This window comes from Galeopterus variegatus, unplaced genomic scaffold, assembly GCF_000696425.1.
Source record: "Galeopterus variegatus unplaced genomic scaffold, G_variegatus-3.0.2 Scaffold1160, whole genome shotgun sequence".
Lineage (NCBI taxonomy): Eukaryota > Metazoa > Chordata > Mammalia > Dermoptera > Cynocephalidae > Galeopterus > Galeopterus variegatus.
In genome coordinates this window covers 42,207-60,222 of record NW_007727271.1, presented here as the reverse complement: position 1 = coordinate 60,222, position 18,016 = coordinate 42,207, and the positions used below count along the sequence as shown (strand labels likewise).

Genomic DNA, 18,016 nt, shown 5'->3' with positions numbered 1-18,016 from the left:
GCAACATCGAGGGTTGCGATCCCGTTGCCGGTCCCGGTCCGGTACGGGGGCAACACTGAGGGTTGCGATCCGTTGCCGGACACGGAAAAAGACAAAAAGGAAAAAAAATATATATATTATGCTAAGTAAAAGAAGGCAGTCACAAAGGACCACACAGTGTATGATTCCACTTATACAAAATGTCCAGAATAGGTAAATCCAAAGAGACAGAAAGTAGACTGCACGTTGCCTAGGGCTGTGGAGTTTGGGCGGAAGTGAGGAGTGCTAATTAACAGGTATGGGGTTTCTTGTTAGGGGGTGATGAAAATGTTCTGTAATTGTGGTGATGGTTGCACAACTGTGTGAATATACTAAAACTCACTGAATTGTAAACTTTAAACAGGTGAATTGTATGTATGTGAATATCTCCATAAAGCTGTTATGAACCAAAAAAACTGAGAGCACCTGGAAATAACATTTCATCAAGCTGCATCTCCCAGACTTGCCCACCCTCTTTAGAGTCATAAAAACCCTTTGTCAAACCATATGGCTCCCAAAATAATGTTCCATAGTAAAAAAAGATCAGGACTCAAAGAGGGAAACTCATGTGCTCACATAACACAGCATTTAAAACAGAGGACAGATAAAAGAAAATGGCATTACTTTGTACCTTCTACATCTGAAAGTATAATCAGGAGGTCAGTTTTCATTTCCACAGCCAGACGGGCAGCGAGGCTATCATTATCTTTAACACTAATAACCTAGAATGTAGGTAAAAGGTCGTGAATGAGCTATGCAGTCCAAAAAGAAATTCACAGAAGCACTCAGCCAGGCTCTGGCAGGCAAAATCAATGGCCCAAATATGTGGATGACAGCTCTTGCAGGTCCCTTCTGTCTGCAAAACACAATGCCTACTGGCAATCCCTTTTCCAAACATGCAGCCTTCTATTCACTGAAATATACAAGCCTTGCTCATAGCACCATCTTAAATCACTACAGCACCTCACCCTGTTGAATGAAACCCCCTGACTTCAGAAGAGCTTATGCAGCCACTGCTCCATGATGCCAGCCTCTCCCCAATCTCTCCATCTTGCTTATGCCAAACTTCTGGTGTTAGTACATGCAGCACAGCATGGCGTTAGTGTCTCCAGCATGCTCAACCCTTAGGAATACTTCACCCACATTTACCCCCTGGAGGTCACTGTTGGGCTCAGCTGGGGGGACAACAGCATCATTTGTGTTGACAATGGGGACGATGTTCATTCGGAGGAGCTCATGAAGTGTCCCATTGAGGTTGCGGCGCTTCTGCTCATCGTGGAAATCCAAATTGGTCACCAAAATCTAAAAGGATTAAACAGACCAAAAATGCAGGAGAGAGGAAAATGATGAACTTCTTGGAATGTAGGAGAGTTAAACTTTCAGCTTCTGGGACCTCATACAGAGTGGAATAAAATGTCTATCTTTGGATGCTTATCCAATCCTTTCAGAGATCAAAAAAATTACAATCACCTGGAAGACTTATTTAAGGATACTCAAGCCTTCTTGCAAAAGTACTTTAATCCTCAGAGAATTACTCACCCATTTACAAAATTAAGAAAATTAATGTATCTACTTTAGAGGGATATTGGGGAGATTAATTACTGCCCATTAATTTCTAAAATATCTCTGTATCCTAGCATGTGATTCGGGCCCTGACCATAGTAGGCACTTAAATATTTGGTGAGTGAGTGAATGAATGAATGAATGATTTACCCTGCTTAGAAAAATGTACTAGACAGAATGGAATAGGGCTATGTTGTCACTGTTCCTGCTCTGAAGCAGACCATTACTGGAGTTAACAAAGACTGTGTTTGAGCGTGTGGGCTCAGTCTGAGAGGTTTATGGAGGTGAGTCCTTAGTCACAACCTGAAAGATGGACTGGACACAATCGGGAAAGGATGAGCATAAGGCCCTCAAGGGTAGAGTGGAGAGCTGGAGGTGGCGACTGATAAACAGCTCTGTTTTCTTGCTTGAATAAGTATTAGGCAATGTTTAGAAACAGAGAAAGGTAAATGGGGATGAGAGCAAGAAATTAAATGGTAACAAACCCTAAAGCTCAAGAATAAACGTTTTATTGTAATTCCTCTGATGTTTAAGAAAGCAGGTTTTTACTCTGCAGAGCAGGCTGAAGTTGGAAAGGTTGGAGGCAGATTGTCAAGAAGGAGGGTCCTGAAATAGTCCAAATGTGGATGGTGAAGGCATGGACCAGGGTGTGGCTATGGTAACTGAGAACACAGCAATAAAACGGCAGCTTCAACGATACATCAAATGCAGGTGAAGTCAGAGTGGTAACATTACTGAGGGAAATAATTCACTCACTTCATAAAAATTTTGTTGAGTACCTCTGAAATGCTAGGCTCTGTACTAGCTGCCGGAATGGAGAATAAAAATGTTTATGGTTTGGGGGAAGATGGAAAGGGGCATATTTTTATAAGGGAAGCTCATAAACTTTTCAGAAAAGCTTAGTACTCTAGGAAACAGAACTGGGTCAAAGCTGAACATATAGATTCTGGTCATGATGGCAAAAGATCAAACAATAAAAGTAAACAACAAGTGCAGGAGAGGCAAGCAGGCGCTCTAAAGGTCCAAGGAAAATACCTGTCGCTAAAACAGTTTGACAAAGGTTGGGGATCTCGACGGCAAAAGATCAAACAATAAAAGTAAACAACATGTGTAGGAGAGGCAAGCAAGCGCTCTAAAGGTCCAAGGAAAATACCTGTCGCTAAAACAGTTTGACAAAGGTTGGGGATCTGACTGCAAAGGTAGAAGATGAGAGCTCCGAGAGGGAAAAGTATGTGCTTGGAGAGGGCAATCTGTTGAGTACAAATCAGTTTCATTTCTACAAAGAGAAAATAAACTGTTGTACTTGATTAAGTCTTTAACCTGGCAAACAACTTACTAGAGATTTTCAAAAGCCACTGATAATGGTCTTCTATATAGTACTACTACTGAAAACAAGGAACAGGATGAAGTGCAAAGGGCAAAGATATCCTGTGGATAAGATGGCCTGTGGGGGAGGCACAGGAGTGAGAGAAAAAGGCCCAGGGATTGGTGCTTGTCGGGAATTAGAGGGGGCACTCTTTCAATATTAATGGAAACAACGTCTGATGTGCACCGACTTAAAACAAAACAAAAGCATAGCTGCTAGACCTACTAAGTTTTCTCACCTGGCTCCTGGCACTTTTAAAAAGTTAAAGACTAAAATTGTCATCAGATAGTGGACGAGAGAGCTGATAATTTCTATTGTACTTATAGTAAAAGAAAAAAAATCTAAGATTACAGAAAATGGGGTCCTTGGCCATAGGCAATAAGGGGCCATGCCTTTCTGTTTGAATTCACTCACCCAAGGACACTCTGGACTAATACCAGAACATGACTGTGGATGACAACTGTGAAAAAGATGGAGAAACAGAAAAAGCAATAGGAAATGAGGAAGCAAAACCTGAAATCATGTGTGTATGCCAACACCATTTGTGTAAAATAACACTGGTGTAAATGGCAGGATCAGAGGCAGCAAAGGAGCTGAAAATAATAACTTGGGGAGTTAGATTTTTTCAGTTGTTCTGTGATGTGACAGCTATTTAGATGTTCTATTTAGTGAGTAGTTACACAATTGGTTAAAACTACAATTTGATCCCTGTACCAGCCAGCAAAAAAAAAATTGAAAAAAATTTCAGGAAATTTATGTAAATCCTCATTTTTCAGGTGAGGAAACAGGCACAAAAAGATACACTTAAAGACTTTCTCCCAGGCAGCGAATGGTGATGAAGCTGAGAATGTACTCTGGCAGTTGGGCTCCAGAGCCCTGCTCGTAATCCTTTTGCTCCCTAAGAACCACCTACAAAGGTCCCATGCCCCCGTGCAAAGCCCATCCTCTCACCTGGGCAGCACAGATGCTGTACTGGGTAAACATGGCTTCATACAAGGCCATGAGCCCACTCTGTCCGGCAGCTGCACAGGCTCGTGCCTCTAAGACTGGAATTGCCTGTAATATATCAATCAGACAAGGCGTGATTGGGAATGAGGGAAAAAGACGTGAGGAACCCTGTTACAGGGTGTGGGGCGCAGCACTCACCATCTCTTTCAGCTGGTTTTGCCCTGAGTGCAGGGCCTGCCGAACGCTTTGAGACAGAAGGATCTCATGGCGCAAGCGCTGTTTGCCAAAGGCTACGGCTCCACTGGTTACCAGCATCATCTCTCGGCCCTGATTCTGCAGCACTGACACCTGGCAGTGAGGAAGAAAAGCCACCACAAAGCACTGTACCATCTCCTTCTTCTCTTCACAAGAGACCTATGTAGGGTAGGCTAATGAGTGGATTCTAAATACTAGTTTATGGCCCAACACTGTTGGGCTCTGGAAGAATCATTCAGGCTATCTGGTAAAAACACAGATTCCTATATGCTGCTTCAAATTTCTGTTTAGTAGGTAGCAGACAAAAATCAGATGTTTTTAATAAGGGGATTACGGTGTGTAGCCAGGTTTGGCATCTACAGGACCTGATATCTGCAGGGAGTCTGTAATGCAGAAGACCTAGTTGCTTCAAGAAATGAAGCCCAGAACAGAAGTCTGGAGCTAGAAAGTACAATGCAGACTTAAGCAGATGGCTTCTCAGGCTTCAGCTGGAGAGATGAGGCTGTTTCTGGGGCATGTTTGATTCCTATGGGATGCCTTTGCCTGGATTAGGGGCAGAGGCTGAACCTGTTCTGCTCTGTCTGTCCAGACCAGCTGTGGTCACTTTGTTTCTCATCTTGGACAGATCCACATGAAAGAATCAAAGACTCAAGATGAAATAGAGTCAATATTCCTAATTTGCTCATTCCTCCTGATGCTTGAACCCTATTACCTGGTCAGAAACTCAAAAATAGCTGTGACAAATTTAAAATAATAACTTTTTACTACAGAAAATTTCATACTTAGTGGTGAGAAGAGTATTATAAATCCCTATGTACCTACCATCTGGTTTCAACAACTATCCCTCATGGCCAATTTCCCACTCTCCACTAACACCTCTATACCCCCACCATTGTTTTAATACAAATCTCAGGCCCCAGACATATTATTTCATCTGTAAATATTTCAGTAATAGTTACTAAAAGACAAGGAATATATATGTAGACATCTACAAAACCATTATCATCTAAAACATTTCAATGAATTCCCTAACATCAAACAGTTAGTTAGTGTTCACATTTTCCCTTTTTTATTTTTACCTTGCTCAACTTGAGATGCAAATTAAGCCCATACACTGCAATTAATTGTCTCTTGAGTCTCTTTTAATACATAGGCTCCATCTCCATCATTTTTTCCCCTTGCAATTTGCAATTTGCAATTTTTTCCTAAACTGAGCTGTTTGTTCTTTATGACTTCCCAGCCTACATTTTCCTGATTGTGTCCCTATAGTAATGTTTAATAATGAGCTCTGTATTTCCTGTAAGCTGCTGTAAGGTATGGAGGCTTGATTTTTTCTTTTTGGCTGAGAATCATTTCTAGGTTGTGGTGTACATGTCCATTAAGGGATACATAATTCCCAGTTGTCTTTTTTTCTGTGATGTTAGCAGCTGTTGGTGATCATCACCAAGGTCCATTATTCCATTAGGGGTTGCACAATGCTGATATTCTAATTCAATCATTCCTTCTTCGTTTACAGGCTGGAATATTTCCATAAAGGGAAACTTTCTTTCATCAACTATTTGATTACCTCAAGGTATAGTTTGTCATGAAAAGCAGGACAAATGGGTGTCTCTTTCCCTTTACTTATCCGTTTTCAAATTAATGAATAGGTTCTTTAGAACCTTCCAAAGATGACCAATAATTATTTTTAAGTATCATTATGAACTCATGGATTTAAACATATTTCATTGCAGTGCACTAATTATCTTTATTGATGCTCAAACAAAGCATCTTTGGCCAGTGGGAGCCATCTTAACTTGGCTCCTGAGTCCATCTAACATGATCAGATGCCTTGAACAAGACAATTGACTCTGCATATCAGGCCCTACCCTGATTGAGAGAGCCCTTCTGTTAGGTCCACAGGTAGCCTTAGAAGGGGAGCTTGTGACCTAGGCAAATATTTACCAGCCTCTCCGTACCATTTTCATCAAGTTTCTCCTCTGCTCAAAATCTTCAATCTGTTTTTGAGATTGACCACAACTCCCCCGCTTGGCTTTAGAGCCCTGCCTAATGGAACGATCCGCTTTATTTCCCATTCTTTCTGGTGAAACCACCAGCACTGCTTTCAGGCTCGCCTCCCCTCTGCTCAAAATCTTCAATCTGTTTTTGAGATTGACCACAACTCCCCCGCTTGGCTTTAGAGCCCTGCCTAATGGAATGATCCGCTTTATTTCCCATTCTTTCTGGTGAAACCACCAGCACTGCTTTCAGGCTCGCCTCCTCCCAGGCCCACAGCATGCCATATTCATTTCTGTCTGTCTTTCATCTGGAATCTATTCCTAGAGCCTGTCCCTTCTCCAGAACCACTAGGCTGCACAACCCCAGCACTGTGCCTTTAGCAGTGTGGAACTTTTCCACTCTGTTGGAACAAATCCTACCAGTCTGTCAAGGCCCAGGCTGAGTCCCAGCTCTCCTAGTAAGAACAAGAAAACCACATTCTCATCTGACTTTCCCATCTTTGTACTCATCAGTCACTGCCATTTAGACCCACTCATTTGGATATCTGCTGCCTTGAACAATCACCTGATTATTTTGAGAGTCCTGGTACTGCCTCTCCAAGGGCAGAGATAACAGGTAGGGTTCAGTTATGCCCCTCATAATGGAGACCCTTCATAAATATTTGTTAAACTGAATTGATCTGATGGATTTAATCTGGGAGGCAGACTTGATAACTGCTTAGTACAGAAATTATAAGAAGAAAATTCCATGAAGTTTCAGGTTAACAGTTTCCCAATACGAATTCCTCAGGAAAGTTGTTTTTTAAAATTTGGAAATATGGTTATGGAGGACAGAGCTGAGTTATAGCTGAAATGGAAGAATTCTGCCTTTATCTCTGGGATGCCTGGGTATCTGGTTTTTGACTTGGCCAAATCTGGCCTGTCGCCTGTTTTTGTAAATAAAGTTTTATTGGATCACAGCCATGCTCATTCGTTTACATATTGTCTTTGGTTGCTTCTGTGCTACAATGGCAGAGCTGAGTAGTGGACTCAGAGAACAGATGGCCTACAATATCTAAAATATTTACTATGTGGCATCTTGCACAAAAAGTTTGCTGATCCCTGCTATTGGCCAAGGTAAGGATAAGCGGATTTATGATGTGATGTTTAGAGTTCAAAACTCCACTGCTGACATCTGAGGTCAGTTTCTTTACTGACAGTCGGTGGTCAGCCTGGCTTGAGTGCATGGCCAGTGGGACATAACAACTCCACTGGAAACTTCTGCTTTGAGCCCTCCCAAAGCCAAGATTCCTCACACAAATTTCAGTGAATCAATCTGGAGACAGAGTGTGGTCCATGGATGAATAAATACCCTGGTGGGGTGGGGGGGCTTGTGCACAGGTATCTCTCAGAGCCCCCAATGCTTGCTTGCTGCCTTGTGTCCTCTGCCTTCAAATAAAAGCCTTACATGAGTATTCTCTGTGGAATCTGGTGAGTCCTTTCAAATATGTGAACTAGAGAAATCTTTGCAGTGATAGCTTATTTCAAGATTACTGGTCTAATTTAAAAAGAAGAAAATTAAAAATTTTAAAAATTCCATCAAGCTTCAGATTAGCAGTTTCTCAATATCAACTCCTCAGGAAAGTTGAAAATGTGGTTAGGGGGACAGGGGTGAGTTACAGCTGGAATGGAAGAGCTCTAGCTTTATCTCTGGGATGGTTGGATGTCTGGTTTTTGACTCGACCAACAAAACAGAGAAAAATAACAAAAGCTCATAATTTATATACATCCATCTGGGTACTCAACCCTGACAACATGTTAGAGTCACCTCAGGAACTTTAAAAACATAGATACTACATCTCGGAGATACTTAGATGGTTGGGTATGAAGCCCAGGCATTTCCAAGCCCCCGGGTAATCCTATCGTGCAGCCAGGATTAAGAATCATTGATAAATACACCTTACTAAGAAGTCTGAGGGATAAGCTACATGAAATCAATTCTACTCCTTGATGTCACCTTTTCTAGCCCTGGGATTCTGTCTCTCACTGACGTCTACATAGTTAAAGAGAGTTCTCAGACTGGATTAAATCCATTGCACTCAAAGCAAGATTATTATCAACATAAGCCTGAACAACTTAAAAACCCTCTTTTAGTTCAGCATAATTTTCCATCTCGGTAATTACCTGCCTGGATTAAATCCATTGCACTCAAAGCAAGATTATTATCAACATAAACCTGAACAACTTAAAAACCCTCTTTTAGTTCAGCATAATTTTCCATCTCGGTAATTACCTGCTCAACAATAGAGGCCAGGCGCCCCAGTGCCAGGCCACATTCATCCCCTCGGGTCACCACAGCACTTCCGAGTTTCACCACAATTCTCTTGGCATGCTTCAGCTCGCTGCGGTGGGCAAAGGACTTGCCGTGTGTACGACTGAGGGGTACAGTGATAAAGGGGATGTTGCTCCAAGAACGAGCATGTCTGATGGCTGAAGGCTGGACATGATCTGTAGCCCCCAGAGTAAAATGCAAGAAAAAAAGAAATACACAATATGATTTCTTAATAAAAAGATGCACAGTATTAACGCATAGTATTAACCAGTTTAGCCACCGAAAAATAGCTTTAAGTAAAACCAGTATACCAAAAACTATACCTAGCATGTTCTCATTCTAGTATTGGATGGAGTTAACACCCTGTACACAGGCACATTCAAACACTGCTGGTGAAGAGCTTAAACAAAATAATCTTTCCTAAAGACACACTGGCAATATATATCACAAACCTCAAAATGTTTGTATCTTTTGATCCAGCAATTCCATGTTCAGAAATGAATTCTAAAGAACAAATCAGAGATGGGGACAGAGAGATCTATCAGAAAGCTGTTACTCAGAGTGTTATTTATGATAGGAAAAATCAGAAGAATAAATGTCCAAAAAAAGGAGAAAGATTAGTTAACATTTTTAGAATTTTTAATAACAGGAAAATGCCCATAATATGTTAGATTCATATACATCTCTAAATGCATAGAAAAAAGATGAATAAAATAAAAAAAATATTTTATCTTGATGGGATTACGGGTGATTTAAATTTCCTTCTTTATTCCTTCCTATTTTTTCCAAATTTATGTAGTAAAAATACACTGCTTTCATAATCAGAAAAATATGTGCTTCTAAAGAAACCATACCACTATTAAAAAAGGGAGAGTCTGGGCCAGCCCGTGGCTCACTTGGTAGAGTGTGGTGCTGATAACACCAAAGCCATGGGTTCAGATCCCTATATAGGGATGGCTGGTTGGCTCACTTTGGAGAGCGTGGTGCTGACAACACCAAGTCAAGGGTTGAGACACCCTTACCGGTCATCTTTAAAAAAAAAAAAAAAAAAAAAAAGGAGAGTCTGATTAGCAAAGAGAAAAGTAATTGGTATATAAAAATAAAAATAATAACTAATCCACCCACGATTTTTCTCTCTGACATGACAGCATGAATCCAGATGCCTGTAACAATGATAAAACCAGAAAGTTTTTTGAAGGAAAACCAATGTTGAGTCAGATACTTTCTTTCTATCTGTTCGGACATCTGCCCCTAAACAATCTTTTCCTGATTCAGTTTCTTGCAACACTGTACAAGATTTCTAAGGAGGAAAACAAATTCTTGATTAAAAAGCTGAAAAGGTATCTGCATAAACTCAAAAGTAAAAGAGTGAATGCTAAATGTCAGGCACAGAACCCCTTCACCACTTCTCATGGGCCCAACTCCTTTGGCTGGTTGCTTACCCTTTTTCATAAATTAACAGATCCCCAAGTTTTAGCCAGGCACACTGCTACCAATCAAAAGCCTACATTTCCCAGCCGTTCTTGCTTAGCTAGAAATGACCATGTGACTAAGTTCTGGCTAGTGAGACACCTGTGAAAATGTTCTGCGAGATTTCTAGGAACTTCCCTAAAAAGAGAGAAGTGCTTTCTTCTCCCCTTTGTCTATACTGCAGCTTGGAACATGGGTATGAAGGCTGGAGCTCAAACATCCATTTTGGACTAGAAGAAAACATAGGAACTGTAAAGCAACAGGAAAGGAGGAGCATGGATCCCGGCTAATTTTAAAGCACTACTTTGGAAGCCCTGGACCGCCTGCCTTCTTGCAGGACTGCCAGGCTTCTTTCAGGAGAAAGAAAGAAAGCAACAGGAAAGGAGGAGCATGGATCCCGGCTAATTTTAAAGCACTACTCTGGAAGCCCTGGACCGCCTGCCTTCTTGCAGGACTGCCAGGCTTCTTTCAGGAGAAAGAAAGAAAACTACGTTTCTGCCTGAGTTGAGCCATTACTGTTTTGAGTGTTCTGTTAAACACACCTGACTGTAACTGACACAGAAGGCAGATGGGCAGGGTTGGGCCTGGGTGGGAGAGGAGATGCTGGTATACTGCAGATAGGGGAGATGGGGGCAGGGGCTTGTCCTCACTCACAGCAAACAGACCTGCACTTAGTGGGACGCCTTGTTCACAAGAGGCAAGACCAGATGGGTAACACAGGTGCTCAGTGGGACTGAATTTTAGGGACTTCTCTCCAAAGAGTTATCCATGTATCATCACAGACAACTAATAAATATTTGAGTGAATTACTAAAATAATCATTCCAAGCCACCTTTCAGACCATTGTTCCGTAACTATTACAGAGTAATTGCCTTCACTTGAATCAAACATTATCACCTCCCTTTATGTTTACAGACAAATTTCTCAAAATTTCTCTAGAACTCCTGCCTCTCTCTCCTGAGCACTAACTCCTTTCCTAACTGTAATCTAGTTTCTTCCCTACTCTTATTCTCTACAGTACAAGGATGGGGAAAGCAGGCAGCTTATTCTCATGGACTGGAAGATCACTGTTTGTTCTCCTCCTTCTCTGCCTCCTTCACACACAAATCTTAGAAAGGACATTTTAAACGAAGTTGTAAAGAGTCCTTTCTGCCCTCCCTTAAATAACCACTTTTTAAAGTGACTACGTTTCAGTTTGTGGAGATACAAGAAAGCCGACCTGGTCTTTTTTCACAGCAGGCTTGCAGTCCAGCTCCTGGCACAAAGCTTCTCAGTAAGTCATCATCTGGGATAGAACTAGGGCTTTGGCCCCCTTGCTGGATCCACAGATGGACTGTCTCTTCATGCTGGGGGAGTCCCAGGGACTAAAGAGGGTCTGTTATTGGGGTTAAGTTTCCTGGAGTGAGAGCTATCTTTCTTCATTAGGTAAATCAATACAGGTACCCTGACTCAGTCTTCAGGGATATTATCCTAAGCAATATATCTAAGTCTAAGCTTAAAAGTTGTATATATGATGGTTTGGCCTCACTGACCTGATAGATGGGTGGTAGAGGGAGAAACCTATTTCCCTGGGGTTTGGACCTGGGATTAACAGTGGCTGTTTGCAGAGATCAGAGCTACACCAAGTATCACACATCCTTTTGGCAGCTGTCAAGATTAGACGTGCTGGCTATTTTCCTCTCCTGCCCATGGCAGGGGCCGTCCTGTTCTGGAAGGGCAGTGAGCATAGGTGTGGCAGCCTGATAGGGCACCTCAGGAAAACAGGTAGTGGCAAGCATGTCAGTCCAGGCGATCAAGTAGCAAGAACCAATCATCTAGCACCCAGGCTAGCATGAAAGAGACTTCTGACCCACAGTCTGTATCAGCAGAGGAGAGAGGCATGGCTCAGTGCTAGGCAGTCAAGGGTCATTCCAGCTTCAGGCAACTGGATCACAGCAGTAGATCAGGGCTGACAAGGTTCAAGAGGAGGTCACAACTATCAACAAGGTTTCAAGCAGGTTAAAAACTCAGTAAAGTCCAGTGGGTTCTAGCACTAAGGAGAGCTTCATGGGATCCAGGGCTTTTTGGATTTCCTGTTGAACAATGCATTTTACCTTCCAGACTGACCCTCCTTTCTTGGGGCATCTGTTATGTTCTACACTGTATTATACTTTTTAGGGTACATATTGAGGACCGAGAAGGCCTTGATTAGTTAGGAAAATCCAAGGCTTCTGGATGAAAATTGCTTCTCATCTTCTAAGAAACCTTTAGGCTCTAAGTCCCAAAGAAAATCTATCTCCTCCTAGTAGATAGGAGGGGATAGCAAGGTGCGTGTGTGTACACACAGGTATGGTGAGGGCTGGAGGAGGATTGTCCATATTCCTCAAACGTGTCATGTATTATACTCCAAGGGAGAAGCCTTTTACTTCTTCAGCACCAGAGTCCTTATGATCAGCAATTAATGAGGTTCTGTTATAGTCTTGAGTTGGCATCTGAACCCCTCCACATCCTTGCTGTTACCTTATCTATTTCATAAAGTTGTTATGGGGAATGAAACGAGTTAATGCGTGAACAAGGATTGGCAGAAAGTAACCATTCAATAAATATTATTTGGTATTATAAAAAAGTATTAGCTATCATCATCATCTTACTGAATTCTCATGAATTAAGCCTCATGAGTTAAGCATTATTATGAATTAGTTATTATTATTACCGCCATTTTATAAATAAGGAAACTGAGATACAGAGAAACTGAGTAACTTAACATCACCAGATTATGAAAATGGCTACAATGCTTTACAGCTTTTCCCACCCACAGGTGGAATCTGTTTTCCCACTCCTTGAATCTGGGCTGGCCCTGTGACTTGCTTTGACCAAAACAACGTAGCAGAAGGAACGCTGTAAATTCTGACCTTAAGCCTCAAGAGGCCTTGCAGGTACTATGCTTTCTGTCCTTGGGAACCCTGCAAGCATCATGTTAAGAAGCCGGATAGCCTGCTGGAGGATGAAAAGGCCACACGGAACACAGATGATCTATCATCCCAGAGAGGCCCCTGGTCCCCAACAATCAGCCCTGAGTCAATCTGAGAGCTGGCACAGACACAGAACCACTGTGTGCCAAACCCAGTCCAAAATGCCAACCCATAGAACTCTGACCTAAATAAACAATGATTGTTTTAAGTCATTAGGTTACTTACTTAGTAAACAGCAGAGCTAGTTTTCAAACCCAGGGAGCCTGGCTCCAGATCCTAAACTTTTAACCCTTACACTCTTCATATGAATGGGAAATGGAGATTTTATGGATAATGATAAACTTGATTGACTGATAAGGAAGTCATCTTGCAGTGAGGCTTGGAGATGGGCTCCTGGTAAGATTTAGGTGATATTAAGGAGATAACTGACTCAAAACATCATAAACAGCCTTTCAACAAATGATGCTGGAACAACTGGATATCCACAGGCAAAAAATGAACCTTTACCTAAACCTCACACCTTATACAAAAATTAACTCAAAATGGATCATGGACTTAAATGTAAAAGACTCAAAACATCATAAACAGCCTTTCAACAAATGATGCTGGAACAACTGGATATCCACAGGCAAAAAATGAACCTTGACCTAAACCTCACACCTTATACAAAAATTAACTCAAAATGGATCATGGACTTAAATGTAAAATGTAAAACTTTCAGGAAAAACACAGAAACTCTTCAGGATCTTGGACTATACAAATAGCTCTTAAACTTGACCCCAAAAGTACAATTCATAAAAAGAAAAATGGACAAATTGGACCTCTTCAACATGAAAAGCTCTCCTCTGTAAAAGACCCTATTAAGAGAATAAAATGACAAACTAACAACTGGGAGAAAATATTTGCAAACCACACATCTAACAAAGAATTAACATCTAAAAGATATAAAGACCCGTGGCTCACTCGGGAGAGTGCAGCGCTGGGAGTGCAGCGGCGCTGGGAGTGCCGAGGCCACGGGTTCGGATCCTATATAGGGATGGCCGGTGAGCTCACTGGCAGAGCGTGGTGCGGGCGACAACAAGCCAAAGGTTGCGATCCCCTTACCGGTCACAAGATAAATAAATAAATAAATACATACATAAATACATAAAAGATATAAAGAATTCTCAAAATTCAATAGTAAAAAAACAATCCAATTAAAAACGAGCAAAAGACATGAGCAGACATTTCAATGAAGAGGATCTAAAGATGGCAAAAAAAAGCACATGAAAAGATGTTCAACGTCATTAGCCCTTAGGGAAAAGCAAACTAAAGCCACAGTGGGATATCAATACACACCTATCAGAATGGCTAAAATAAAAAAGAGTGACAACATCAAATGCTGATGAAGATGCAGAGAAAAGTGGATCACTCACACATTGCTGGTGAAAATGCAGAATGGTACAGTTGCTCTGCAAAAACAGTTTGTCAGTTTCTTATAAAACTAAACATACAACTACTAACAAAACCAACAACTCCACTCTTGGGCATTTATCCCAGAGAAATGAAAACTATATTCACACAAAATCCTCTGCATGAATGTTCACAGCAACCTTATTCATAACAGCCAAAAAAACCCCCAGAAATAACTCAGATGTCTTTCAATGGGTGAATGGTTACACTAACTGTGGTACATCTACATAACCACTAAATACTACTCAGTAATTAAAAGGAACCAATTGATACACACAGCAACTTGAATGAATCTCCAGAGAATTAATGTTGAGTTAGGTTACATATTAATTTCATTTATATAACATTCTTAAAGTGACAAAATTATAAAAATGTAGAACAGATTACTGGTAGCTAGGGGTTAGGGATAGGGAAGGGGAAGGTGCTATAAAAGAAATTTTAGAAATCCTGTGGTGATGAAATGTTCTGTATCTTGACTGTATCAATGTCAACATCTTGGCTGAGATATTGGGTGAAACTGAGTAAAGGGTATAAGGGACCTCTCTATTATTTCTTACAACTGCAAGTAAATCTCCAATTATCTCAAAATCACAATTACAAAAAAATTTCATGAACAAAAATAGCCTGTAAAAATTTGGCGGGGAATACTTTATTGACAAATACAAACTCTTTGTATGTCACTAGCAGGCTGCCTACTTGCTTTTGTCCAATTTTGCCAAACTACATTTTTTTTTCTCCTTTAAAACCTTGTTTGAAACACTCTTCGGTACTACTCTTCCCCCATACTTATAAGTTTCCTATGGTACATACGAGAGCTGGAGACAGCTGTGCACTGGACCCAGGACAGAAGACGTTGCCTGAAGGGCTGGAACCCACAGCGGTAAGCTTGAGTCAACATGTTGAGATGTGGTCACCGATCACAGTATCTGCAGAACACATTTTTTAAAAAGGAAATCATAAAAAATACTAGACAATTCATTTTATTTTCCTTCATTTCCCCATACTCTCAGAGTAAAAATTTTACTCTCTTACTCCAAACTCCTCTATATTAGGGAAACTCCCACCTCCTTTGTTTTATAAAATGGGGAGAAAGAACAAAATCCTTCCTAGGCCCTAACCCTAGCCTTTCTTTTCCTAAGACCACCTTAGCTTTTACATAAGCAAATAGCAATTAAGTATTTTGAATATTTTTAGTGACAAAAATCTTTAAGGTACAATGTTTATGGACTGATACTAATCTTCATATAATTCCTATACTGTCTCCAACAGATTAATAACAGATCCAACATCCTAAAGCAGCCGTCTCCACCTTCCTGCTATCACCTCCCAACAGAACCCTGAAACCCACATATTTAAAATGTCAGCTTGATCCTTCCAGCTGCAAGAAGAGAGAGGAAAGGCCAGAGGCCACTGCCATGTCTTTCTTCCTGCTGCCCACAGGAATCTAAAGCAAATTCCCTGGAAGGGGGTGCAACTGGCTAGCATTTTAAATGACCCGGAGCACACCTAGTGGAGGATGAGTACATGGCTAGAAATTTCAGAGTTGAGAACATGGTGGTTATGGGCATTTCCCCATCCAGCATCAATCTCGAAGCTTTAAACAAAGAATAGTTTATTTTACAAAAAGTAGGGGACTCCTTCCTGTATATACACTGAGAACAAGTCATTCATTATTGCAACTGTTATTATGCTATAGGGACATTGCTGTTTTCACAAGATAAGAAAAATACTGTACCTTTGCTTGTGGGACTGACCTTTTAACTTTTGCTTTATGGAATGGTGCATATATGAGAGTACTTCAAAAAATTCATGGAAAGATTCATATTATCTTCCAATTCTATTTTTCCACAAACTTTTTAAACTACCCTCGTATTCCAGTCCTCTTAAGTGTGCCTAAAAGGACTAGCATCTAGCCCCATAGGGAATAAAAACAAGGAATGGCATGTAGCGCTCTACAATTTATACTGCACAAAGGCACAGAAACGGGGGAGAGAAGAGATACGGCTTCTAGCAGGCAATAGAAAGTGCTAAAGGATGTCTTTGTTGACTTCAGTTTTTGCATAACAATGAAGTATGATTTTAGCCCATGGTCTATGTTTGCTGCTCATATAAATTCCCTCAATAATGACTGCTAAACAATTATTTACATGTGAATTCTCCAAAATACCTATAGAAGAGACGAAAGGTAAAATAATCAAATAGTGACACTAAATTCTAGTTCCACCTCTTTCATGAAATTATCCACAGCAACTCTAGCCTTTAACGTTGGCTATAATACTACAAGTTAGCTTTTAATTGGATCATGTGTTACTGTTGTTTTTCTCAACTGGATCATAAACTTCCCACCTACAGCATCGTAAGCAGGATAGGAAACATAGCCTTTGGAGTTGGACATTTTGGGGTTTGAGCTCTGCCCTTGCTAGCTGTGTGCCTTTACTCAATCTTTCCAAACCTCAGTTTCCTCACTTGTAAATCAGGGATAATAAGAGTAAAGACTTCATGAGATTATTGTAAGAACTGAATAAGATAATGCACAGAAAATGCTTGGATACAGCAGATACTCAGTAAATGTCAGTTTTCCTCCTCCTGTCTTTTAGGCACTAATAACATCTATAACCTTTTCTTTTTTTACTTCTTTCAGGACCGATGGGTCCTGAAGAAAGGCACAAAGAACTCAACTATTCACTGATGGCTACAATCACATATATATTTATTGACTGTTAAGTCTTCTCTTATCTAAGAGTAACTGAAAGCTCTGAATGCTTTAAAGTCACTGAGTTAGAAGTTGAAGGCTGACGAAGAAACCAAGCCTCCTGGCCTCTCCCCTGTCACGCTGTCTCCGACTGACCTTCGGAGGTTCAGTCCATTCCCTCATTGCAATGGATGGTTCATTCCGCCAGTTTATTACGCCCTCAAAAAGCAGACAGCAGATCCCCAGGAGCAAAGACTGTGTGTGTGGGTGTGTATGTGCGCACACGTGTCTGTCTAGACTCAATGTCATCAGCTGAAAAATGTATGCATGTTTTGACTCTGGATATTTCTCAAGTACCTCTTTACAAGTTCTAAGCAGAAAGCCCTTATCTCACTGATTTGCACAGAGAACTGAACTTCAGTCCCAACAAACTTCACCCAGAAACACACGTTCGGTATATGGCTTAAAATACCAATGAAAGACAAAGACCCGGCGATAAAGCCCAGAGGCAGGGGGCAGGGGTTAATGATGGGGAAGGGATGGGGGGGGGGCGGGAACCTTGCGTGCGCCCCGATCTGCCAGGAAGGAAATATCACACACCATATGCCACGCTGCAAAAGGGAGCCCGGTTTTGAGGAGAAGATTACGAACGTCCAAGAGGGCCACAGGGAGCTGAAGACACAGGCCGCCGAGAGTGGGGGTGCGGCCAGTTACGAACCCGGGTATACCACCTCCACCAGTCCTCGGTGCACTAGAAGCTAACCCCGGACTCTCGGACCGAGAAGGGGCCCGCAGAGTCTTCAGCCTGCACCTGGCCCTCTCTCACTCGGGTGTACCCAAGCCATCTGTAGACCCGGGGCCTGCGGGACCCGGCGGATGGGACCGCACCGGGGCCTTGCAACGCGCCCTGGGCGACCCAGCGCCGCCGCCAACCCTCAGCAGGCACCGGCGCCCACCGCGACCCGACCCCGGAGCCCGGGCGCTGCTCGGGCC

The 18,016-nt window shown here is 41.7% G+C and overlaps 1 protein-coding gene across 2 annotated transcripts in view; it reads right to left on the bottom strand.

The window, feature by feature from the left end:
- The window catches only part of ALDH18A1 (aldehyde dehydrogenase 18 family, member A1), a 38,781-nt gene that overhangs the window by 19,704 nt on the left and 1,061 nt on the right, over window positions 1-18,016 (bottom strand). For both annotated transcript variants that reach the window (XM_008575237.1, XM_008575238.1), the window contains exons 2-7: window positions 15,142-15,257; window positions 8,420-8,634; window positions 4,094-4,243; window positions 3,899-4,003; window positions 1,162-1,320; window positions 650-740 (exon numbers count right to left, since the gene is read on the bottom strand). In XM_008575237.1, coding sequence (XP_008573459.1) covers window positions 650-740; window positions 1,162-1,320; window positions 3,899-4,003; window positions 4,094-4,243; window positions 8,420-8,634; window positions 15,142-15,229 — 808 coding nt within the window. In that variant the 5' untranslated portion in view covers window positions 15,230-15,257. The remainder of the gene's footprint in view (window positions 1-649; window positions 741-1,161; window positions 1,321-3,898; window positions 4,004-4,093; window positions 4,244-8,419; window positions 8,635-15,141; window positions 15,258-18,016) is intronic.